The 25,451-nt window shown below is 39.4% G+C and overlaps 1 protein-coding gene and 1 non-coding gene across 5 annotated transcripts in view; one reads left to right on the forward strand and one right to left on the reverse strand.

Moving 5' to 3' along the window:
• Positions 1-25,451, forward strand: part of BRD7 (bromodomain containing 7) — a 49,685-nt gene that overhangs the window by 23,369 nt on the left and 865 nt on the right. For 2 of the 4 annotated variants that reach the window (XM_040253464.1, XM_040253466.1), the window contains exons 5-15: positions 1,558-1,702; positions 5,189-5,299; positions 13,957-14,141; positions 15,164-15,287; positions 16,371-16,446; positions 19,156-19,263; positions 19,646-19,781; positions 21,388-21,499; positions 22,810-22,866; positions 24,778-24,892; positions 25,186-25,329. In XM_040253464.1, coding sequence (XP_040109398.1) covers positions 1,558-1,702; positions 5,189-5,299; positions 13,957-14,141; positions 15,164-15,287; positions 16,371-16,446; positions 19,156-19,263; positions 19,646-19,781; positions 21,388-21,499; positions 22,810-22,866; positions 24,778-24,892; positions 25,186-25,329 — 1,313 coding nt within the window. The remainder of the gene's footprint in view (positions 1-1,557; positions 1,703-5,188; positions 5,300-13,956; positions 14,142-15,163; positions 15,288-16,370; positions 16,447-19,155; positions 19,264-19,645; positions 19,782-21,387; positions 21,500-22,809; positions 22,867-24,777; positions 24,893-25,185; positions 25,330-25,451) is intronic. The other 2 variants (XM_040253465.1, XM_040253467.1) reach the window with 1 other exon arrangement.
• On the reverse strand, positions 16,288-16,392 carry LOC120873372. The gene has a single exon (XR_005723447.1). It is a non-coding gene; the product is annotated as a U6 spliceosomal RNA (small nuclear RNA).

Consider the following 25,451-nt stretch of genomic DNA (forward strand, 5'->3'; position numbering starts at 1 on the left):
TTTTTTTTTTAATAGCCTTAGTGATTCTTGATCCTTGAGGCTCAGCGCAAATACTGGAAAAGAATGTAATTGACCAGGTTTAGTAATAGCATCTTTGGTCAAACCAAGTCGGACAAACCAAGTCGGACTCTATATTAGAATGACTAATTTTAGGGAGCCTAGATAATTTGCTCTGAGATGCTTCGTGGTGTTATTCAAGTAACTTCTATGGATAGTATGCATTTGGATCCGTAAGTTCCAAACTGGACATTTTTGCTTATTCTCAATATTTTTTACTTTTACAGCTAGGTGTCCTGCCAGGAAGAACCAAGTCAGATACACACACACCTGAGTTCAGATTCTAACTCTGTGTTTTATCAGATTTATGACCTAAAACAAATAATTTGACCTCTGAGCCTCAGTATTCTCATCTCTAAGTGAGGATACCAGCTCCTTGATAGCTTTTGTAAGCATTAGATATAAAAATACATCAATTCCCTACCACTGTGCCTGGCATGTGGTAAATTTATTTTTTAAATTGCTTCCATTATTATGACTTTTTAAGCATTATTAATGCTGTGGTTATTTGGAGTAAGAAAGCTTTGATATGCCAAATTTCCAGAGGAAAATAACAGTCTAATGAACTAATCATATAGAGCAGTGGTTTTCAACTCTGTCTATCCTGTAAGTACCAAAATTCAACCCTAGAAAAACCAGTGCCTGGACCACTCTTCCTCCCGCAAGAGATTCGCGTGTAGTGGGTCTAGGGTTTAGTCTCCCACCACACTGGAATTCTTTTTAAAGCTCCTGTCATGATTCTCATGCACAGCCAGGGTTAAGAACCTATGATAGAAAGCACTGGGTCTCAAGTTTGGAGGTATTATAACCGTTTTAATGTCCATTTTTTGAGCAGTCCCCTACACACCCGATAGAAGTTATACCCATTCATTTAAGAAAGTATATATGGTTGTCCTTCAGTATCCACATGGGATTGATTCCAGGAGCCCCCGTGGGTACCAGAATCCAAGGATGCTCAAGTCCCTTACAGAAAATGGCATCAGTCCAGTGAACAGTCAGCTCTCCTGTCCCCGTTTGGGAAGCCCACAGATAGAGAGGGCCAGCTGCGCTCATGAGGACGCAACAGCTCTGTGGCCCGCCAAGAGTCCAAGCCCAGCTAGAAGCCAGTGCGGAAGACTGCAGGCGTGCACTTTAGTCACTGCTTCTGCTTTTTCTCTGGTTAATAAAAAATGCATAGTATTAATCTCCCAGAGTACAAGACATTTTTTAGTTAGTCGAGATTTCTAATTTTGTTTCATCTTTCCCTGTGTTGGAGATGTTGCGAATTAATTAAGCTGCATATTTTAAAAGATTCTGTCTTAAGGGTACAGTTTATATGTAAAGCATCTGAACCTTATTAAATAGTTATTAGTCTTTAAAATCATTACTTCAGTTTTTAGTGAAAAACATATTAGCCTGCTACAAATTCTACATCTGAAGGATTTCCTCTGACTTAATACTCCTTGACCAGTAATTTTGTTTGTAGTAGAAATAAAATTTGCTTTTTTCCTGTCTTGACAGAAAAGACCCAAGTGCTTTCTTTTCATTTCCTGTGACTGATTTTATTGCCCCCGGCTACTCCATGATCATTAAACACCCAATGGATTTTAGTACCATGAAAGAAAAGATTAAGAACAATGATTACCAGTCCATAGAAGAACTGAAGGTAACTTGTTATTTATGTTGTATTGGAGAATAGACTGAGCTATGCTACAGTATCTTCAATTAAGAGTCAAACTTTTGGATCCTGTGTATGAGAAGTCTTTGTAGAAATCTGCATGTCTGGTATTCAGAATCATTCTCAAGTTTATTTTAATATCCAAAAATCTGTATTTTTTTGGTCTTAGAAAACATGTTGAGCTTGGTGATAGAAAACCAGACAAAATAAGTCATATGCTGTCTTTATTATTTTGTGGGTTTTGGTAAAATTTTGAAATTCATGTGTTCTATGAAATATTTTCTCAACCTTTAAAATGAAAATGTTTGATTTTAAATTTCAGATGAATACAGGTAAAATTGATAGTTTTTTAATTGAAGTATAGTTGATTTACAATGTTGTATTGGTTTCAGGTGTACCACAAAGTGATTGGGCTGTGTATTTTTTTCTTGATTATTTTCCATTATAGATTTTTACAAAATATTAAACAAAGTCAGTGTCTTAATGGAAGTTGATTTAGAGTAGTTTCTGTTTCTGGACATGTAAAATAGAGAATAAATCGGCTTGTTGAGAAATACCAAGCAGAAGTTTAATTACGTTTTCTAGTTTGATGAAGTGAGTTGCTCCCTGAATTCACTTTGGCTATATTTTTTAGCATATTTTCTTCAACATTCAGCAATAAGACATTTTAAAATTACAAATAAAGAACCTACAAGCCACGAAGATGATACACATGCCTAGTGTTATAGTTGATGTTTTTCTATCTTTGAATAGCCTTGATGTAGATGCTGGTTTCAGAGTTAAGCTTTTCATTTTAATCATCCTAAGGAAAGGGACCGTGTGTTTCTGTTTTAATTTGCTCTGTATCAAACCACCACAAACTCAAGTGTTTAAATAGTGTGTCTACTCTACCTTTGTTTTTTTTTTTTTTCCTGAATGAATATTGTAGTGTTCTCATCTGACCCAAGGGCTAGACCCTAATCATTTATAGAAGGAAAATAAGACAGTAAATGTTATCTTTACTTGGTCTCTCTCTTTTTTTTTTTTAATGCACGTTGATTAGCTGAATTTTATGAATAATACTAGCATTTAGTTCTGTCTTTACTATCAGTTTGAATGTATATTTCACTCTGAAAAACCTGAATTATATTCTCTTGTATTCAGAGAAACAGAAGATTTTCTCAACTTTTCATCTGGTGAAAATTAAGCTAAAACTGTTTATTTCAGCATGTTTCTGATCTTATTATTGCTTAATGGAAAATTTTTCAGTTTTTTTTCCTTTCTGTGAATAACTTTCCTTTGATCTTTCCCTTACGATGACAAGAGAGAGTAGAAGTATGCCCACTAAGTGTTTTTGAGCAAATGGTCAAGATTTATCATAATTAAAATGAACAAGTATTTTTAACTTTGGAGTTTTCTATAGAGCTGTATTTTTTTCTCAGGAAAATTCAATAGCCCCATGTAATGTTTAATTAGCTTATCCAGCTCATTAAACTGTTTGAGGTTTGTTTTTTTTTTTAATACTTGGAAGTATGCAGAAAGGTCATTCAACTTTATGAAAGAACAATTGCCATTACACAAAAATCCAGTAAAGTCTAGCACATGACAGTTAAGATTCATGGAATAATAGGGCTTTCCTGGAGCCTCAGTGGTAAAGAACCTGCCTGCCAGTGGAGGAGTGAGAGTGAAAGTCACTCGGTCGTGTCTGACTCTTTGCAACTCCGTGAACTATACAGTCCATGCAGTTCTCCAGGCCAGACTACTGGAGTGGGTAGCCTTTCCCTTCTCCAGAGGATCTTCCCAACCCAGGGATCGGATAGGAGATGCAGGTTCAATCCCTGATCCGAGAAGATCCCACATGGCATAGAGCAGCTAAGCCTGTGCACCACAACTGCTGAGCCTGTGCCCTGTTAGGAGAAGCCATGACACTAAGAAGTCCGTGTATCACAACCAGAGGGTAGCCCCTGCTCTCTGCACCTAGAGGAAAGCCCACGCAGCAACAAAGACCCAGCACAACCAAAAAATGTTGCTAAATGAAGAGGTAATTTGTAAAAGATTCATGAAGTAATGGATCAGACCTGTAGTCTGTGGAATGATCCAGTGCGTTTCCCAGTTACAGGACCAGTGGTCATTAGTGTGGTAGTCACCTAGTTTGTCTCCCCTTGCTTGCCTCTCCTTCCCCAAATATATATGTAATAATTTTAATGGAATGAAAGCTTCTCAGAATATCTATAGCAAAGGTTCTGAACCTGGGGTCCTTTGGGTAGCCATGGATGAGCCTTTAGAGGGATCAGGAATTTTGTAAAATTACAGGGAAATTTTGTGTTCACCTTTGTATTGCATGTGTGTGCTTGAGGAGTAGATCCATAGCTTTCCTCAGATTCCTAGAGATGATGACCTAACAAAATCCTAACTGATTAGAGACTTGGCCAAGAACTGAGGATCCACATATACTTCGTCTGCTTTAAATTTAACACCAAATTTATTGTGACACTTGACTCAGTCTTTTCATGTACTTTTAAATAATATTCAGTTCACCTATTTTCATTATATTAAAATGTTTTAGGCTGTCATCACTAGTTATTAAATAGTGGGGCTTAAATGTTTTAAATTCAGAGGAGACTGAGGGTCAGATTCTTTTTTGTTGAGTTTTTATCATTTTTATTTAGTAAGGGCTTGGCATAATCACTCTCATATTTATACATTGTAAAAATTACTTAACCATGAAAATACGCAATGGAATTGAGTTCCCTAGCACATGTGCATACTTTGAAATTTAAACCAAAAGTACAGTTTTGATAGTTTACCTACTCTGGTTAAATGTTGTAAGTCTTTGAAGTTGTATGGTTTATTTCAGGTTGGCATGATTTTGCAACATTCTGCAAATTATATTTAGCTTATAATAGTATCCAAACACTTAAAAGTAGTGTAAATGTTCTGCTATTTTTGCTTAGTTAATTTGACTCTGGTAGGAAATATTGTTAGGATAATTTACAGTTGTCCCAGTTTTCAGTCAAGATCCAAAATAAAATATTTAATTCATCAATGGATAATTAAGATGTTTGTTTTTAAACTAAGGATTTTTTTTAATTAAATGAAATACTCAGTAATTATTAAATGTAAGATAGAAGTATTTTCTAATCTTCTTTGTGTACAATAAGATTATACTGAAGAAACCCATTTTAAAATTTTATCTCAGAATCTATAAAGTTTATGTAGTTACTATAGTATAGAATGTTTAAGAATTTGTAAAGGAATGTAGTAGGATGTTTAAATTAATTTTGCAGTATTTGTTTTGTTAGTTTTAAAACTTAATAAATTGCTATTAATGTTGTTTAGTAAACAAAAGGAAAGATGGTGTTTTTTTACTCGTTTGTTTTTGTTTGTTTGATGGTTGTTGTTTTGAGTTTTTTGAGGACCTGCGTAATTTTAGACCAGGACAGGAGGGTACTTTGTTTTGTCTTAATGCATTCCTCCTTAATATTTTCTCTGCAGGATAACTTCAAACTAATGTGTACTAACGCTATGATTTACAACAAACCAGAGACGATTTATTATAAAGCTGCAAAAAAGCTGTTGCACTCAGGGATGAAAATTCTTAGCCAGGTAAGGGAAATTCCTTGTCATAAATAATAATTATTATAAAATTTATATTCCTTTGATTTTGGTCATAGTGATACAGATCCAATACAGTTCAGGTTTTATTTTATAGACAGGTTATATTAAAGTAGGAAATATTAAATTTAAAAAAAAATTTAACATAAAGAAGATTACAGCAAGAAGACTCTCATTTGGAATGATACAAATAAATATTGGCATTCACTTGTAATTATTTATTTGGAAGCTGTTGAGTTGGTATTCATTAGATAGACTTATATTGACTGTGAAACAGACATCATCTTGAATTCCAAGACAGGATAGATTATATGAGTTATGAAATCTTCTGGAAGGAGAGCACCCTGTTTCCCTTTGCAGGGGTGGAAGCTAATGTTCTGGTGAAGCACAGGATCTCCTTCAGGTAGAAAGAAAGGAAATAGACAAACGAGCAATCACTGGTAATTATTTGAAAGCCACCTCCCCATAGGAGCAGATTCTCCCTTGAAGAACAAGAACCGATTGATAGTAAGGTGTGTGAAGTGGGAGAAATGTATGTAGAGGGCACATCATTATCATCAAGCTTCATGAGGAAGCTTACACAATAACTTATTCAAAACAAAGATGCCATAGATAGTGGCAAAGACTGACAGGAGTCTCATTGCAGAGCGGTGGCTGATGAAATTGAAGTGATCACTTGCATCTACTGGAAGAGGAGGAGAACTCACCAGATGAATCACATCTTGTGAGGTTTTACTCACAGCTCTGAATAGATGGAAAGTTAACTGAGACAAACCTTATCTTGGCAGGAAGTCAGAAGACTGGGTTCTAGTTTTATCTCTTTTCCACTAACTTGTGGACCTTGGGCCTCTGTGTTCTTATCTGTAGAGAAGAAGGTCTCCAAGATAAGTGCTAGCATTAATATGCTGATTTTAGATAAGAGCTAGAGTAGGGAGTATACCAAGAAGAACAAGATAGAATGTTTTTGCAAAAAAAAAAAAAGAAACAGGTATGAGGGAAGAGAAAGAAATTGGAATCAAGAGCTCAGGCTGAAATTGAGGGGAGTTGGAGGATAGCAGAGACAAGTTGTCCGCAGGTGCATGTGGTTTTCCAGTTTTTGTGGTGATCATCTGTATCACAGTTTTACGTTTAAAGAATTGCCTTGGGGTGCAGATGTCTTGGTGTCTGTGTGCTTGGCTCTGAAAGATTCTTGGATCCACTTAACTGAGGAAAGAAAAACATTTAGATTGATGATCATTCTTGCACTCCTAATATTTAGACAACATCAATTTCCAAAGACTTGGGAAGCTGTAATGTAAGCCAGTTACCCATCTTTGGCAAAATATGCAGAGGAAAGGGGAATATAAAGTGTTTAACCCATCCTTTGTAGAAATACTCAGAATCCAAGACCAGATTTTTTTAACCTGCAAATATTTATTTTTGTATTTGAAGTAAAGGTGCACCCAACAAATGCAGTGTTTTCTCCAGAATATGCACATTTAATTTTTAGAATAAAGTTTGATTTTCAAACAATATATCCAAGTAAATTTTTCAACTTTGATTTACCACTGTTTTCTCATCTTTAAATAATGTAGTTAATACAAGATGCAAATGATTCCAGAAGCTCTTACATTTTACTGGGGGTGGGGTGGCTGCAAACACAAAAAAACCTTCTTTCCACTTTCCCCTTTCTCTCTCTGTTGTCTTCCTTTCCTTCAGATCTCTTCCTGTTGAGGAGCCCTACCCATCCTGTGTTACAGCTTCCTGTTGACTATTCTCTCCACCCTAGATGGGAGAGATTCTTACAACAGTGATTTTTAAATGTTTAAATTTAGACCTTCTGAGTTACTCTTTTAATAGCACATCTCCCAAGAGGGCCCAGCACACCCTTCCATGAATGGTGTCTTTTCAAAAATAACTGGTTTTTAATTCAGTGTAAAAGTTGTAGAGCAGTCATTCATCATTTTTTTCAGTTATACACAAATAGTGACTATTAGTAGATGTGTTATTTTTATAAAGAGTGGACATACGAAGAATAACTGTTTGATCTAAATAAATACTAAATGCTGTATTGTATTAATAGTGACCTTGGATCAGACTAATCAAATTCCAAGTGCTGGCTGTGCTGTTGAGACACTGTGTGACCTTAGGCAGGCCATGTAACCTTTCTCAACTGTTTTACCATCATGTAGAATGGCATAACAGTAGCACTTACCTCACAGAATTATACCTCATGAGTGAGAGCTCAATAGGTATAGGTTCGATACCTATACCTATAGGTTATAGGTATACTGTTATCCCCTTCTCCAGGGGATTTTCCCAACCCAGGAATCAAACGTATAGGTATAACAAAATAGCTGTTAGCCATTAATAATAAATGGCAAACAATCAACCCTTTAATCATTTGTAAAATGGAGAATTGATAAACAGTATGCTGATTTGGAGACATTTTGTTTACCAAAAAAGGAAGACACTGCTTTTAAAGTTCAATTCCGTCGCTCAGTTATGTCCAGCTCTTTGCGACCCCATGAACCACAGCATGCCAGGCCTCCCTGTCCATCACCAACTCCCAGAGTTCACCCAAACCCATGTCCATTGAGTCAGTGATGCCATCCAACCATCTCATCCTCTGTCGTTCCCTTCTCCTCCTGCCCCCATTCCCTCCCAGCATCAGGGTCTTTTCAAATGAGTCAGCTCTTCCCATCAGGTGGCCAAAGTATTGGACTTTCAGCTTCAGCATTCAGCTTTTAAAGTAAAATTAATTAAACTCAACTTTTTTCCATGACTCGTGTTGAAATTTAGAAAATTCTTTTAATTGAATTATTTTAATTTGATGCATTGTTTTTTCTGAGTTTGAAAATACTCCTAATGTAGGTTCTGCTTTATAAAATTCTAGAATGGAAGTTAAAAGGTTACCAAGAACTTTGTGATCCAAGCCCATTCATTTAACCAACACTTACTGAGTACCTTCTATATGCCAGCCTCTGTTTCAGGTACTAGAAGTAGATGGGTAAAAAATGACTTAAGTGACATACACAAGAGGAAACACAAATGGCCACTAAATGCATATAGAAATAATCAAACTAACATTTTTTAAGTACATATTAAAATAAGACCTGTTTTTAAAAATCAGGTTTTTTTTTTTTTTAATCCCACCCCTAAGTTCCAGGGATTGAACCTGAGCCACCTGCAGTAGAAGTTCCAAGTCTTAACCACTAGACGGCCAGGAAAAGTCCAGTTGTTTTTTTTTTTTTTTAATGGTACTAATCAGTTTGCCATCAGAGGGCAGACACACTGAAATCATACTCACAGAAAACTAGTCAATCTAATCACACTAGGACCACAGCCTTGTCTAACTCAATGAAACCAAGCCATGCCTGTGGGTCATGGTGGAGAGGTCTGACAGAATGTGGTCCACTGGAGAAGGGAATGGCAAGCCACTTCAGTATTCTTGCCTTGAGAACCCCATGAACAGTATGAAAAGGCAAAATGATAGGATACCAAAAGAGGAACTCCCCAGGTCATTAGGTGCCCAATATGCTACTGGAGATCAGTGGAGAAATAACTCCAGAAAGAATGAAGGGATGGAGCCAAAACAAAAACAATACCCAGTTGTGGATGTGACTGGTGATAGAAGCAAGATCTGATGCTGTAAAGAGCAGTATTGCATAGGAACCTGGAATGTCAGGTCCACGAATTAAGGCAAATTGGAAGTGGTCAAACAAGAGATGGCAAGAGTGAACGTCGACATTCTAGGAATCAGCAAACTAAAATGGACTGGAATGGGTGAATTTAACTCAGATGACCGTTATATCTACTACTGCGGGCAGGAATCCCTCAGAAGAAATGGAGTAGCCATCATGGTCAACAAAAGAGTCCGAAATGCAGTACTTGGATGCAATCTCAAAAACGACAGAATGATCTCTGTTCGTCTCCAAGGCAAACCATTCAGTATCACAGTTATCCAAGTCTATGCCCCAATCAGTAATGCTGAAGAAATTGAAGTTGAACGGTTTTATGAAGACCTACAAGACCCTTTAGAACTAACACCCAAAAAAGATGTCCTTTTCATTATAGGGGACTGGAATGCAAAAGTAGGAAGTCAAGAAACACCTGGAGTAACAGGCAAATTTGGCCTTTGAATGCGGAATGAAGCAGGGCAAAGACTAATAGAGTTTTGCCAAGAAAATGCACTGGTCATAGCAAACATCCTCTTCCAACAACACAAGAGAAGACTCTACACATGGACATCACCAGATGGTCAACACCGAAATCAGATTGATTATATTCTTTGCAGCCAAAGATGGAGAAGCACTATACAGTCAACAAAAACAAGACCAGGAGCTGACTGTGGCTCAGATCATGAACTCCTTATTACCAAATTCAGACTGAAATTGAAGAAAGTAGGGAAAACCACTAGACCATTCAGGTAGGACCTAAATCAAATCCCTTATGATTATACAGTGGAAGTGAGAAATAGATTTAAGGGCTTAGATCTGATAGACAGAGTGCCTGATGAACTATGGAATGAGGTTTGTGAAATTGTACAGGAGACAGCGATCAAGACCATCCCCATGGAAAAGAAATGCAAAAACCAAAATGGCTGTCTGGGGAGCCCTTACAAATAGCTGTGAAAAGAAGAGAAGAGAAAAGCAGAGGAGAAAAAGAAAGATATAAGCATCTGAATGCAGAGTTCCAAAGAATAGCAAGAAGAGATAAGAAAGCCTTCTTCAGCGAGCAATGCAAAGAAATCGAGGAAAACAACAGAATGGGAAAGACTAGAGATCTCTTCAAGAAAATTAGAGATACCAAGGGAACACTTCATGCAAAGATGGGCTCGAAGGACAGAAATGGTATGGACCTAACAGAAGCAGAAGATATTAAGAAGAGGTGGCAAGAATATACGGAAGAACTGTACAAAAAAGATCTTCACAACCTAGATAATCCTGATAATGTGATCACTAATCTAGAGCCCGACATCTTAGAATGTGAAGTCAAGTGGCCCTTAGAAAGCATCACTATGAACAAAGCTAGTGGAAGTGATGTAATTCCAGTGGAGCTGTTTCAAATCCTGAAAAATGATGCTGTGAAAGTGCTGCATTCAATATGCCAGCAAATTTGGAAAACTCAGCAGTGGCCACAGGGCTGGAAAAGGTCAGTTTTCATTCCAATTCCAAAGGCAATGCCAAAGAATGCTCAAACTACCGCACAATTGCACTCATCTCACATGATAGTAAAGTAATGCTCAAAATTCTCTAAGCCAGGCTTCAGCAATATGTGAACCATGAATTCCTTGATGTTCAAGCTGGTTTTAGAAAAGGCAGAGGAACCAGAGATCAAATTGCCAACATCCGCTGGATCATGGAAACAGCAAAAGAGTTCCAGAAAAAACATCTACTTCTGCTTTATTGACTGCCAAAGCCTTTGACCGTGTGGATCACAATAAACTGTGGAAAATTCTGAAAGAGATGGGAAGACCAGACCACCTAACCAGCCTCTTGAGAAATCTGTATGCAGGTCAGGAAGCAACAGTTAGAACTGGACATGGAACAACAGACTGGTTCCAAAAAGGAAAGGAGTACGTCAAGGCTGTATATTGTCACCCTGCTTATTTAACTTCTGTGCAGAGTACATCATGAGAAACGCTGGGCTAGAAGAAGCTGGAATCAAGATTGCCGGGAGAAATCTCAATAACCTCAGATATGCAGATGACACCACCCTTATGGCAGAAAGTGAAGAGGAGCTAAAAAGCCTCTTGATGAAAGTGAAAGAGGAGAGCGAAAAAGTTGGCTTAAAGCTCAACATTCAGAAAACGAAGATCATGGCATCTGGTCCCATCACTTCATGGGAAATAGATGGGGAAGCAGTAGAAACAGTGTCAGACTTTATTTTTTGGGGGGGCTCCAAAATCACTGCAGATGGTGACTGCAGCCATGAAATTAAAAGACGCTTACTCCTTGGAAGAAAAGTTATGAGCAACCTAGATAGTATATTCAAAAGCAGAGACATTACTTTGCCGACTAAGGTCCATCTAGTCAAGGCTATGGTTTTTCCTGTGGTCATGTATGGATGTGAGAGTTGGACTGTGAAGAAGGCTGAGCGCCGAAGAATTGATGCTTTTGAACTGTGGTGTTGGAGAAGACTCTTGAGAGTCCCTTGGACTGCAGGGAGATCCAACCAGTCCATTTTGAAGGCGATCAGCCCTGGGATTTCTTTGGAAGGAATGATGCTAAAGCTGAAGCTCCAGTACTTTGGCCACCTCATGCAAAGAGTTGACTCATTGGAAAAGACTCTGATGCTGGGAGGGATTGGAGGCAGGAGGAGAAGGGGACAACAGAGGATGAGATGGCTGGATGGTATCACGGACTCGGACGTGAGTCTGAGTGAACTCCGGGAGATGGTGATTGAAAGGGAGGCCTGGCGTGCTGCGATTCATGGGGTCGCAAAGAGTCGGACACGACTGAGCAACTGAACTGAACTGAACTGAATCAGTTTGCCAAGGAGTCAGAGAAAATTTCAAACACTGGTGGGATGCTCAAACACTAAAAATTGTTAAAACTTTTCTGAGAAGCAGTTTAACAGTAAACATCAAAAGCCTTAAAAAATACTCATTCCCTTTGACCTAGTATTTTTACTCATGTGTTAGTCGCTCAGTTGTGGCCAACTGTAGCCCACCTGGCTTATGTCTCCATGGGATTCTCCAGGCAAGAATACTGGAGTGGTTTGCCATTCCCTTCTCCAGGGGATTTTCCCAACCCAGGGATTGAACCCGGGTCTCTTGCCTTGTAGCAGATTGTTTACCACTGAGCCACCAGGGAAGCTGTTTCACTCCTCTGATTTATTCTAAAGAGATAGGGATTCCTAGAGATTTTTATTTATAGTAGCAGAAACTTGAAAATAAGTTAAATGTTCAGTAGGGGGTCATTAAATAAACCATGGGACACACATGGGATAAAATACTGTACAGTTACTTAAAATATTTTAAAGACTATTTAATGAAACAGAGGGGAGATACAGTTTATTAACTGAAAGAAAATTTGCTTATTCAGTATAATTCTGATTTGCTAATATGTGTAATGCTTAGAAAAATACTAGAATGTTAAATCTGTTAACACTTTCCCTGTCTAGATAATAAATTAACAAGGTTCTTATTTTCTCCTTTACCCGTGTCTTTGTCTGCAATAAAATTTATTACTTAAATAGTTTTGACATTATTTTAAAAATTATGGTGATTTAGTCGCTAAGTTGTGACCAACTCTTGCAACCCCATGGACTGTAACCTGACAGGCTCCTCTGTCTATGGGATTCTCCAGGCAAGAATACTGGAGCGGGTTGCCATTTTCTTCTCCAGGGGATCTTCCCAACCCAGGAATCAAACCCAGGTCTCCTGCATTGCAGGCAGCTTCTTTACTGACTGAGCTATGAGGGAAGCCGTCTCTCTCTCATATATGTAAATATATGTGTCTATGTGCATGGGGTCTCAAAGAGTCGGACACGACTGAGTGACTTCAACTTTCACTTTTCACTTTCATGCATTGGGGAAGGAAATGGCAACCCACTCCAGTGTTCTTGCCTGGAGAATCCCAGGGACGAGGGAGCCTGGTGGGCTGCTATCTATGGGGTCGCACAGAGTCAGACACAACTGAAGCATCTTAGCAGTAGCAGCAGCATTTGTATGTTATATATGTATTTATATATATATCATGTATATTTTAATATAATTAAAAATTACAGTGCAGTAAAATTAGCAGGGTGCGTTTCCTGAGGCTGTCACAATCTGCACTGCTCACACAGCAGAGTATGATGAGAAAAGGCCCCATCATGAGATCCAAGAGGCCTGCTCTTAGTCAGTGGTTCTGAGACCTTAGTTGAGTCATTTAGCATTTCTGGGCTATATTGTTCTTATCTGAATGACCTCTGGTCCTTTCCAGTTCTAGTTTCTGTTATTCTGTAGAAGTCTTCCCTGCTGTTACTATGTAGCCCTAAGGAGACTATGCTCCATATTTTGTCCATTGACAACACAGAATTAAAAGGCAGAGTAGTTGCTAGGAACAAATCTGCCTCTTTAACATTTGGCCAGAAACCACAGGCCATAAGGGATGCAGTGGAAAATTCAGCACATGTTTCACAGAATAGAAACAGTACTTCTTTGGTTAGAACGTTATGAGTTCTTAAAAAGAAACTATGCTAGCAGCCTTTTCTCTTTGAGGCATGTTTTCACACAGGAAAATGCCAGTCCTCAGTGATCATCCCAGGATACCAAAATGTAAGAGATCTTCCCATGTTCACCTGCTCATTTTAAATATCTAATAATTCTTAAATTTCAGCAGATGAACTGTTCTATTAAATATGAAGTTTTAACACACTATTAAACTTTAAATTTGCTACTGCTAAGAATATTTAGTCTTTATTCACACATTCTTTCCTGTGAATTTTTTGATGATGCAGTAAAGTTGCAAAGCCTTCTCTTATGTTGGAAATTATCTGAATTGAAGGAATAGACTTTATTGTCCTGGTTCCTAACTATTCTGCTCTGTTGGTAGGATTACATTTAATTGTTTGTCTTCCCTAATTAATGACAGGATAAGTGTAAACTCTTATGGGGGAAAATGCGTTACTTTACAAATGAATGACAAATATACAATAAGAATATTGCTGAATATTTTTAGGAGAGAATTCAGAGCCTGAAGCAGAGCATAGACTTCATGGCAGACTTGCAGAAAAGTCGGAAGCAGAGAGACGGGACAGACACCTCACAGAGTGGGGAGGACAGCGGCTCCTGGCCAAGAGAGAGGGACGATGCTGGAGATGCTGAGGCACAGGGCTTCAAGAGCCCCAATAAGGAAAATAAGAAGTAAAGAATCTTTGGAATATTATGGTTAAGCTGTCTTTTCCACGCCAGTAATGGGAGAAAATACAATTCGGGGGCCTGCCTTGGGTCCATGGTTGGTTGGGTTTTGTCAAAGTCCATTTTGATGATCTCACACCCCTTTTCTCATACAAAGCACAGTTTGTAATTGTCTAAACACAATTCAGAAAGTAGTTCTGAATGTCTATTCTGTAGGGAAGTCGTTTTAAAACCAGTTTATAGACTCGAGGGACTCAGGCGAGTCCCTCCGTCAGTGAGTTTATATTAATAGAGCTGTTCGTTTAAGAAAAAGTTGTATATTCATTACCTCACTGCACAAAGGAGTTGAGCCCGTGCTTAAGCCTAAGCACAGTTAAAGCTGCCTTCTAAACAGATGGGCTGCCACTGAGATGTGTGCATGTTCTCCTCTCAGCGTCAGCTGGTGGGAGCGGTGTGAGCCACGGTCCTGCCAGCCATCAGCTGATGCGGCCTGACTCAGTTGCGTGCATGTGTGTCCCGCTCAGCTGCTGCCTCCCTGCCCTGATGCCCAGCACCTCGCGGTCAGCTCTGGTAGAGGGGTCTAGTTAGCAGGTTGGGACTTCTGCTGTTAGAACACAAAGTGAACTTGTGACAGGTTTTTCTTATATTTCTAAGATTTATACATTGCAATATATGTTTATTTTAAATTTTAAAAGTTGGACTTCAGTGTACCAAATTGTAAAACAAATTGTACACCCCTCTGCTTTTAAGATATATTTGAGGTATGGTTCATTTTTATGAATATACTAAGAAAAATGTGTAAAACAAATAATACTGAACACAGGGAGGGAACTGACCAACTACTTGGCTTGCCTTAGTATTTGTGTGTTATTGGGGCCCCTTACCAGGTCATTAGGGAACAAAGTTTTAATTGGTGTCAGTAGCACAAATTTCTCCACTTTGGTTGTATTCATATTTGGAATTACATTTTAATGTTTTCATCTTCTCCTCTTCTTTTCTTTTTACTTAGTATTAATGTGTGCTTTCAGGAAAGACAAAGATGTGCTTGAAGATAAATTTAAAAGTAATAATGTAGAAAGAGAGCAGGAGCAGATTGACCGCATCGTTAAGGAATCTGGAGGAAAGCTGACCAGGAGGCTTGTTAATAGTCAGGTGACGGAGCTTTTCCTTTCTTTTCATTACCTACTGATTCGGGTTGTCTGAAACTTTCAGTGTTTAAGTTGCTTGTGTACTTTTAATGCATATCTGCCATAGAGCTCTTCAGGACAGCACTCACAGAAGAAAAAGTAGTAATATACTTGTTTTTAAAGTACATAATTCATATTATCCTCTGTTACTGGCTAGAAAGGTTTGGGTTTTTTTTAAAGGACATTAATGTGTTCAAACGGAGAAGGCGATGGCACCCCACTCCAGTACTCTTGCCTGGAAAATCCCACGGATGGAGGAGCCTGGTAGGCTGCAGTCCATGGGGTTGCGAAGAGTCGGACACGACTGAGCGACTTCCCTTTCACTTTTCACTTTCATGCATTGGAGAAGGAAATGGCAACCCACTCCAGTGTTCTTGCCTGGAGAATCCCAGAGACGGGGGAGCCTGGTGGGCTGCCATCTATGGGGTCACACAGAGTCAGACACGACTGAAGTGACTTAGCAGAGCAATGTGTTAAAATGTTGGAAAATGAACCACATACTTTTAAGATTAAAAGAAAACATACACGGTCTTTTGAAGTCATGTTGTTTAGCACCTCTGTTCTAAAACCAAATGAATTAATCCATGGCTTTAGGTAAGTCACTTCCCTTCCCTGGTTTTCAGTATACATTTTTAGAATAGTTTAAACAGAACTTGGTGGCCTTAAGCACCCACACAGCTCTTTTAAAATTCTGAGATTTTCTAACCTTTATTTCTTTAACCCATCAGCACCTGTATATATATGTGAAAGTTGATATGAGTATGATAATAGCCACCTGTAATATTAGTTTGATTAAACTAACGTGAGGTTTTCTGGTGAGCAACATACATATGTATCATATATAAAACTGTTTATGCCATTTGAATACTTTGGGTCTTTGCAGTGTGAATTTTTTTTTTTTTAATGTGTACTCATTTTTTTTTAATTTATTTTTTATTTTACTTTACAATTCTGTATTGGTTTTGAAAAATATGGAACGCTTCACGAATTTGTGTGTCATCCTTGCGCAGGGGCCATGCTAATCTTCTCTGTATCGTTCCAATTGCAGTGTGAATTTGAAAGGAGAAAACCAGATGGAACAACAACATTGGGACTTCTCCATCCTGTGGATCCTGTTGTAGGAGGTAGGTTCACAGAATTAGACTGCGCATGAACTTGGTGCTAATGTGGCAAAGAGCAGTCACCTGGTGACCATTTTAGAGGAGCAAGTCTGAATATTGATAAACCCAACTATCATCATCTGTAAAGAATTTGGCTAGGTATCCTGTACTTCATACTAACAGCCAGACTAACTTTATTTCATCCCAAAATAAGTACTACAAAGTCAATTTTTCTTTAAAGTATAAAGTGCCTAGGACGTCCCTGGCAGTCCAGTGGTTAAGCCTTTGCTTTCTAATGCAGGTGCGGGTTCAGTCCCTGGTCGGGGAGCTAAGATCACACATGCCTTGCAGCCAGAAAGCCAAAACGTAAAACAGAAGCAGTGTTGTACAAATTCAATAAAGACTTTTTAAAATGTGGTCCACATGAAAAAAGACTTAAATATATCTAAATAGCTGGACTATCATACGCACCGTTAACAAACCCAAAATATTAGGCAGTCATTTCTAGCCCTGGTTTAAGAGACTGGCACTTTTTGAGATACCTCAAAAAGACTCAGGCAATATCTCAAAACCTTCAGACTATGGCATAATAAAATTTAACAGACTTTTTAACTTTAGAGAATAAAATTAATATATATGCCGTGTAGTAGTACCTTAATGGTAGTAGAATAATATGTAGTAGATGAATTATATCTTTCACTGTGGTTGATAGATAATAAAGGTTAGGAATCACTGTTTTAGAACATCAGTCATACTTTTATTTTTTCAAATGATATTTTAATGGAAATAGAGTAGGGAATATTTTGAAATTTGATGTAAGAATGGGAAATATGTATCATTTATCTTAGAGGGAATCATGTTGTGATAAGCATGAGAATGTTTATTCTGTAAATAACTTTTCCTACTACCATTAGGAGGGAGATAATTGGGGATACAGAAATGAATAATGACAACATTCCAGGAAATAGTTTCCAATATTTATTGTTTGCATTGAGGAAGGCACTGTCTTAGGAGCTGGAGGTAGAGCTAGGTGTAAAAGGGAATGAAACAGGAACAGACAAGTCCTTTCCTCTTACATTCTATGGGGTGGGGAAAGAATAACACAGAATCAAGAGATGGCAGCCTGTCCACCATGAATCAGTGCAGCAGGGGAACAGAGCAGCAGAGTAGTAACAGTGTCTGGAGGTCAAAGACAGCTTCCTTAAGAGATGTTTAGGTTGATCCCAAAGTGGTGAGTAAGGGATTGGGGAATAACAAGTTAAAAAAAAAACAAACCTTGAAGCAGAGAAGAGCTTGATGCCAGCCTGTCAGTGTTTCCTTTTAGCATTGCAGTACCCTCTTGAAATGCTGAAGCAGGAGAACATTAATAGGCTCCTTGACTTAGAAGAAAAGGAACTGGTGCTATGATTTCAAGACAAAACTCTTTTACTTTTTTATTTATTTATCCTGTGAGGCCCTGCAGCCATTCCAGCTTGATGCAGAGGTACAGGCCATAGACCGGGCCTTGCTGCTCAGGCCGGAGCAGCTGCCTCCGCCGTGGCTGTGGCCATGCAGCACCACTGCCCACACCCCACCCCTGCCGCCGCCACTACCTACAGCTTGCTCTTTTCGCTCTGGCCCCATTTTTTACTTTTATATGAACTTTTCATAGTAGAATTATTTAGAGTCTTGGGTCATAGAAAATGCCACAGGATTGAGAACATTGCTCTTTCTGATGTATCAGTGATGAAAATTTGGTGGTAAGAGATGCAGCTAAGTTGATTTAGGTGAAAGCTTTCTAAAAGGCACAAAGATCTGCCCCTTTCTTTGTACCTGGGGTTCTGGACTCTGCTCTTGGTCTGGTTTACTGGGTTTCCAGCTCCTGTAGACATTTTCAGATGCGGCCCACACTGACTTGATCCTCACACTCAGCAGCTGCTCCCCCAGGAGGCCAGCTTACTGGTTTAAGGTGGAAGATGCCCTGCTCGCGTCTCAGCTTCATCCTCCTGGTTGGAGGTGCTAGTACCAGTTAAGACACCACATACTTAGCAAGGAAGGAGGATTTTGTTCAGAGGTTTGGAGTTTCTCACAAGTGCTTCTACTTTGTCACACTGATCACATGTGGAAGTAGGCTCTATTCCAGGGTGGTCTTGTTACAGAAACCAGAGCTCTTCAGAAGAAAACAATCTTTTCTGTTGGATTTTGTTAGAGACCACATTCTTTCCTGACGCCATCTCTCTCTGTTCTTATGCTTATATCACAGATTTCCAACATCATCACAGGGGTTCACGCCTGGTTTACAGGCTTTTCGTCTTTAAAGGCTGTTCGTCCCTGCAGTACATGTCTGCCTCTTGTAGAGATTAATTTATCCTGAATGTATTACGAATGCTTGTCTTTAATCAGGGATTTCCCCTTCTTTTACTTGACCTTTTCTACTGGTTTACTTCCTTCATCTTAACATTGAAAGGTCCAACTTTTAAATGTTTTTTAAAGTGAAGTGCCACATGATTATAAAGAATTCCAGGATGCTGCAGAGTATGATGGAAAGGACCAGATTTGGATCCTAGCTACATTCCTGCCTTTCTCAGCTCAGCTTTTTTTGTTAAAAATGGGTGGAAAAAAAAAAGACGGATATAGTAAGGGCTGCCCAGAGTCAGGTGGGCGCCGTGAAGCCGTGTGTCCGCAGACAGTCTGCAGCGCCACGGGGCCACTGCCACATGAGCCGTCTCCACCGTGCTCGCGCTTGCGTTTTAGAGCCAGGCTATTGTCCCGTGAGACTGGGGATGACAACTGGAAGACTTCAGTCTGGAGTGAATACTTTGCAGGGATTCAAAGAAGATAAAAGGAACAAAGTAACTCCAGGTAAGGCTCCCATGTGGTAGTAAAGTTTTTTCTCTTCTCATTTTCAAGGAGTGAGGAAAAGAAGCATAATTACCCTTACTTTAACTCTATTTGTAGTATTTTTGCAACATTAATTAGATATTTTAAAGAAGAAACTGAAAAATCAGTATTAATATTCAGAATGAGTTTTCTTTCTTGTTTTTCCCCTCCCCATTGTCAGAAAAGATTCACTTGAGTTGTGACTTATAAGTATATATTTTGGAGAAAATAATTTACCTTGGATTTGTTTGCCAGTCAGTGAAGTAGCAAAGTTAGAAGGGAATAATCTTTAATAATTAGAAAAATAGATAGACATACAAGTTAAAGAATGGTATTGTGGTTCTGTGTGTGTTTTCATCAACAGTGTTATACTTGAGTTATGGACCCTACAGTTCTTATGCACCACATTATGACTCCACGTTTGCAAATATCAGCAAGGACGATTCTGATTTAATCTATTCAACCTATGGGGAGGACCCTGATCTCCCCAGTGATTTCAGGTGAGTCATCACTTCATTGGTACTCTGAGAGCTGCATTGTCCTAAAACACTGATACACATAAGGGGTCTATTGATAGACCTACAGAGTTATTCAAATGGTAGGAAATGTGTTCAGTAATCTTTTTAATTGACAATTAAACGGACCCTTAGTTATCATCATTCTTTAGTGGAAAGTAAGTATTTTAAAGAAAGCATTGTCTCCCTAATATTTTCTGGTGTTGGCATCTGCAGTATTTTAATTCTTACAAAAATATGTTTTTGAAGATGTCTTGTACTTCTGCTTACTAAAATTCAGGAGCTTGTCGCTTGTTGCTTCAGAATGTTGGTGTGCCAGCTGCTTCATTGTAACATGTTTGTGCATCTGTGAGTTGTTCCAGATTTGATCGCTGTGGGGGATCAAATCAAAGTCAAAGCCACCACACATTTCCCCAAGATAGGAGGTAGGACCTGGTTTGATCCAAAGCCGACCCCCATCCAAGCCTGTTTGACCCATCAGGTCCCAGTAGACTCTGGCAGTTCCACTCCACCAGCCCTTATCACATGTTTCTGTGAGAAGGTAACTTTGTGTTCTTGTTTAGGATGCTGGGTACTTTGCATGCCATCAGCATAACGAGATAACCATCCTGACTTACTGGCATTCTGGCTTGGGTTATTCCTTCTTGGCAGTGGAATTTTGTAAACTTTCATTATGTGTAAGACTTTAACCCAGTAGATTAACCAGCCTCCTGGTTTTCTGAAAAAGAGGGAATTGTTCACTTTTATATATGTATGGTGGTAGTGGTGGCAGTGTTTTTACAAGTTAGTGACTGTGGTTTCAGATCAAGCCACTTGTATCCTTTAAACCTCTTCTCACCAGCTTGAATAAATCCTTTCTCAATTATTCATTCATCCATGCATTCCACATGAAGGTATTGCTGGTGCTGTATTTTCCAGGCATCAGCCTAAGTAGGGTTTCTTGACTCACTGAAGTGGGGTGTGAGAGAACAGTCATGGAGAATTACAGGGTTTTAGATGAAGCCTAGAAGATGACATTGCTGTTACAAAGAGGGAAGATTTTAGAAGGACTACTTCAGGAGGAAGATCCAGCAATTCAATTTTGGACATTATGAGGCTATTTGACCTCCAGATGGAGCTTCCAAAGAGTGTGGTCCAACCTGGAGGTGTAACTTTGAGAGTGTTTTAGTACGTATGAGAGCCCTAAGGCAAATACCATCAGGACGGGGCAGCCTGGTGGGCTGCCGTCTATGGGGTCACACAGAGTCGGACACAACTGAAGCGACTTAGCTTAGGGAAGGAGTGAAAAGAGAGAAGCAAAGAATTCCACTGACTGAGCCCTCATCCCCACCATCACTGAGATCTTATTTTTCTTTGAACTTTCCCCCAGAAGAATTTCCTTTTCATGGTGTTCTTGATATTGCTTAATTCTCTCATGATGATAAATCTATCACTGGTAAATATGTAAGTATAGTTGTGTTCTGTCTTGATGGAAAGTTTCACATCATGGGCACAAGTAAAAGGCATCTAATTAAACAGTTGGCTGTGATAGGAAGAAAACACCAGTGGAGATCATTTATATGAAAGTGACTCTCCCAACACTCTTTTTCAGCATCCATGAGTTTTTGGCCACATGCCAAGATTATCCATATGTTATGGCAGATAGCTTACTGGATGTTTTAACAAAAGGAGGACATTCTAGAACCCTGCAGGAGTCAGAGACGGTAAGAATGCTGCTAAAGAAACAGGATGGTTTATCATTGGTTCTCCAGTGTTAGTCATCAGTGTTATGAAACCATGGGATTAACCAGTGTGGCAGCTGAACTCCATTCCACTGAAAAGACAGCCCAGCCCGGGTGGAGCCCATGGGTGGAGGACAATGAACGGAAACTAGTAACTCCCCTACCAGGATCTGTGAGGGCCAGATGCTTGTCATTCTCTCCTCATCTTGGAAATGTAGAAATCAAAAATGGGGGTTATAACCCAGAAGTCAGCTCGTGTTACGTACCTGATCAAAAAAAAGGCAGTCTGGCTCACTGGCTTGACACTGAGTTGACTAAAATGACAGGGGATGTCCTTTTCCTTATGTAGTAATAATACAGTGGTGGAGCCTCAAGTAAAAAAGTAAAAAGCTTTCTCATTGCTGTCTTTTGTTAACACTTGTAAATTAGCTCCAGTTCAGTTGGACATAGTTCATAATCCAGGATAATTCAGAGACTTGACTCAAAGATGAGAACCAGAAAATATTTGTTCAGTGGAGAGGAGAGCTGATCTCCAGAATGTCCGTGTCATCATAGTTAGAGGAGCCCTGTATCTTCTGGGGGTTATGACTCTTCCTGGTGGCTGTGCCTGCAGCCGCAGTGCGCTCTGCCTTCACTGTGCCTGTGCCTGCTGGTCCTGGGGTGCCTGTCAGCACAGCTGAGTCAGTGCCTGAAGTTCAGTGAGAACTGCCGTACGGTCTTGTATCTTAGCACAAAACTGCTTTCTTTACATCACCTAAAAAGCATTCAGCTTTACATCAGTTCAGAACTATTTTTACTGTATACTTCCCATCAGTTAATCTGAATTAATTAAAGGTCTTGAACTAAAATTGCTTATCTTTCATTTGGTTGATACAGCAATATATTTCAAATTTAAAATGTCTCTGCTCTTTGATCCAGCAGTTCCTCTTCTCAGGATTTATACTAGAAAATAAGACAGAAGTTATATGTAAGGAATACAGTTTTTATAATTTTTCAAAACTAGAAATCAGTTAAGTAAATCACAGTATAATCTTTCAAGAGAAGATAACAGATCATCATTGATTTTTGCACATGATACATGTGTTGTTTATATACTCATTATCTCTGAAGACTAGGGTTATGGAAGTTTTCACCTTCTCTGTAGCATTTGAATATTTTATACACATCTGCTGCTGTTTGAGAATGTTGCCTCTTCATGTAGAATACACTAGGAGTTCTCCTGTCTTCTGTTTGTCAGAGATTTTAGCCACCTGATGTTTTCTTTAATAAAGTGTTTTTCTTTATCTTTATAGTCATCTCCTGAAGATGAAGGCCAGATTAGGATACTTGACACAGCAAAAGAAATGGAGGTGATTATATTTCATTTCTTTATAATAAATATTTAAATGCCAAATAAGCTAAAAGGCCTAATTGATAAAGCTTTTATTTTTAAAAAACAAAATATTTATTATCTCCTGAAATCAAAGAACTTTTTTTGCCTGTGGAGAAGGTTGCAGCAGTGAGTACGGTAAACGAGCGTGTAAACAAGGGAGCCAAAGCCTGTTACTGTACAGTATAAGAGTACATGTGGGAACACAAGCTGGAGGAGCCAGCTGCTTTGGACAGTTGGTCAGACCCTCACGGAGAGGCTTCCAGATGAACTGGGTCTAGAAAGGTGAACAAGGTTCTCTCGGCGCAGGGACAGGTGTATGAAGTGGGTAGACCTCCATGTGTAATGACATAATCTGAGCAGGCAGGGCGAAAGAGCACCCAGCAAGTGAGTGACCACAGGCTACCAGGAGAGTGGAGGATCAGATGACAAGCGTATGCAGTGCTAAGAAGCTGAGATTTTTCTCCTCAGAGACTGCTATGATTCGATGCAGAGGAGAAGGGGGTGCTGGAGGGAGCGGACCAGTGAAAAGCTATGGGACTTAAGCTAGTTGTTTTTCGCTTAGATAACAATGTAATGGAAGAGAATGCAGATGTACAATAAAGAAAAATACAGTAGAACTAAAATTGATAGGGCCTGATGCACAAGGTAGATAATAGCATTGTTAGCTTACGTCACATGTACAGGAAAAGGAGCAACCTTCATCAGGGAAAGAAAAACCTGGTTTCAGGGCTGGTGAGTGTGGTTTGGGACATCACTTGGAGGTGTGTTGATCTAGAGGTCATTAGTGTCAGGGCAGAATTATTGTAGGTATTAAATGAATGAGATTGTCCAGGCAGAACACATAAGGAAAGGGCCAAAAAACCTTGGAAAGACCAATGGTTAAGATAGGAAGAGCATGGCAGAGTCATGCAGGAGAGTCCAGCAGTGTCAGATGCCACACGAAGCCCTCTGGGTCATGTCATTTGTAACCTGAATCAGAGTAATTTCAGTAGAATGGTGGGGACAACAGAAAGATGCCGTGAGTTACATGACTTAGAGAGTTGTAAGCCTTTTGACAGGAACGAAAACTTGAAGATGGGAGATCAAGTAAAGATAGATGCAAATGTACATGGTACTTAAAAAGCCATGTCATCTTCCAAGAAAGATTAGCCAGGCAAAGTCATGTACGTGGTGAACAGGTAAGAATGAAGGAAAGCTGGAGAATGGGAAGGAAAGCTGGGTGAGAAGTGGTTTGAGTTGAGTTGTGAGGGCCCAGCTGAGGTGGCAGACCCAAGTATGTACTGATAGAGTTTTCTCCACCACACTTAGCCCACATGTCTGAGCTCAGAGTGCAATACCAGAGTATAAATGGAACCATTAACTTTGGGTTACTCATTGTCACAGTTGATCATTTCCTAAAAACCATTGTTGGGGTTATGGAAATTCTGAGTCTTGAGATTCCAAAAATAAAACTACCCATTTTAGGATTTTGTTTCTTCTATGCAGTACTAACAGCCTGACTTTGAGGCCCACAGGAGAACCCAGGAAGTATCTCACGTTCAAGTTCTACCATAAGGGAGTGCCAGTGTTTAGACTAAAACATTGCCTGTGAGCCTCAGAAACTGCAGCACCACCACAGTCACCAAAAGGGCTGTGACAAGGCTTTTATCCTTAGAGTGTCGATGAAGCAAGTAACACAGTGTTTAAAACACACCATTCCATTACCAAGAAGTGTGAACTTAGGGACACGTCCGCCAGGATTTAGGAATGGCATTTTAAAGGTTTTTAATGGCATCAGAATTATCACTCTAAATAAGTGAAATAACTTGGCTTATAAACACAAGCCATCTTACTGACTTCTCATTCTAGCACTGTCAGGGCTTAGCAGGCTCAGATAATTTTTTTTAAGCAGGTTACAGAAGTTGAACTAACAGGGCCTTTGGACTCCAGTCATCAAGACAAGTTTACGGCGCTGAAAGCAGTCACAAACTTTGGAGCTCCGGTTGAAGTGTTTGACTCCGAAGGTGAGTGTCTCCAGGGGACTTGAGGGAAACACTTCCTGACACAGGCAGGCAAGATGCCATGTCAGAGGAGCACAGGTTAGCATAGCCATTCACTATGGGAACATGGTGACTGGCCAAGCTCAGTGAATAGTGAAGCATGTCTGTGGTGTTGATTTCATTTAGGGGGGATTCCTCCTTTGAGGAGAGACGACTAACCAATAAATGGCAAAACCCCAGAGCATAGTATTCAGTTTATTGCACAGGATCAGATACAAGATATCCATGATGTCCTTAATAAGTTATTTTTCTCACAGAAGCTGAAGTGTTCCAGAGGAAACTTGATGAAACCACCAAACTGCTCAGAGAGCTCCAGGAAGCCCAGAATGAGCGTCTGAGCACCAGACCCCCTCCCAACATGATCTGTCTCTTGGGTCCGTCATACAGAGAAATGCATCTCGGTATGTGGTACCTCTTAGAATCTGAGCCCCAGGAATGGAACCAGGCTCTCCTGCATTGCAGGCAGGTTCTTTACCATCTAAGCTACCAGGGAAGCCCCTGGTTAGAGAAGCAAGCCGCTTAA

This window comes from Oryx dammah, unplaced genomic scaffold (assembly GCF_014754425.2).
Source record: "Oryx dammah isolate SB20612 unplaced genomic scaffold, SCBI_Odam_1.1 HiC_scaffold_13, whole genome shotgun sequence".
NCBI classification, from domain to species: Eukaryota; Metazoa; Chordata; class Mammalia; order Artiodactyla; family Bovidae; genus Oryx; species Oryx dammah.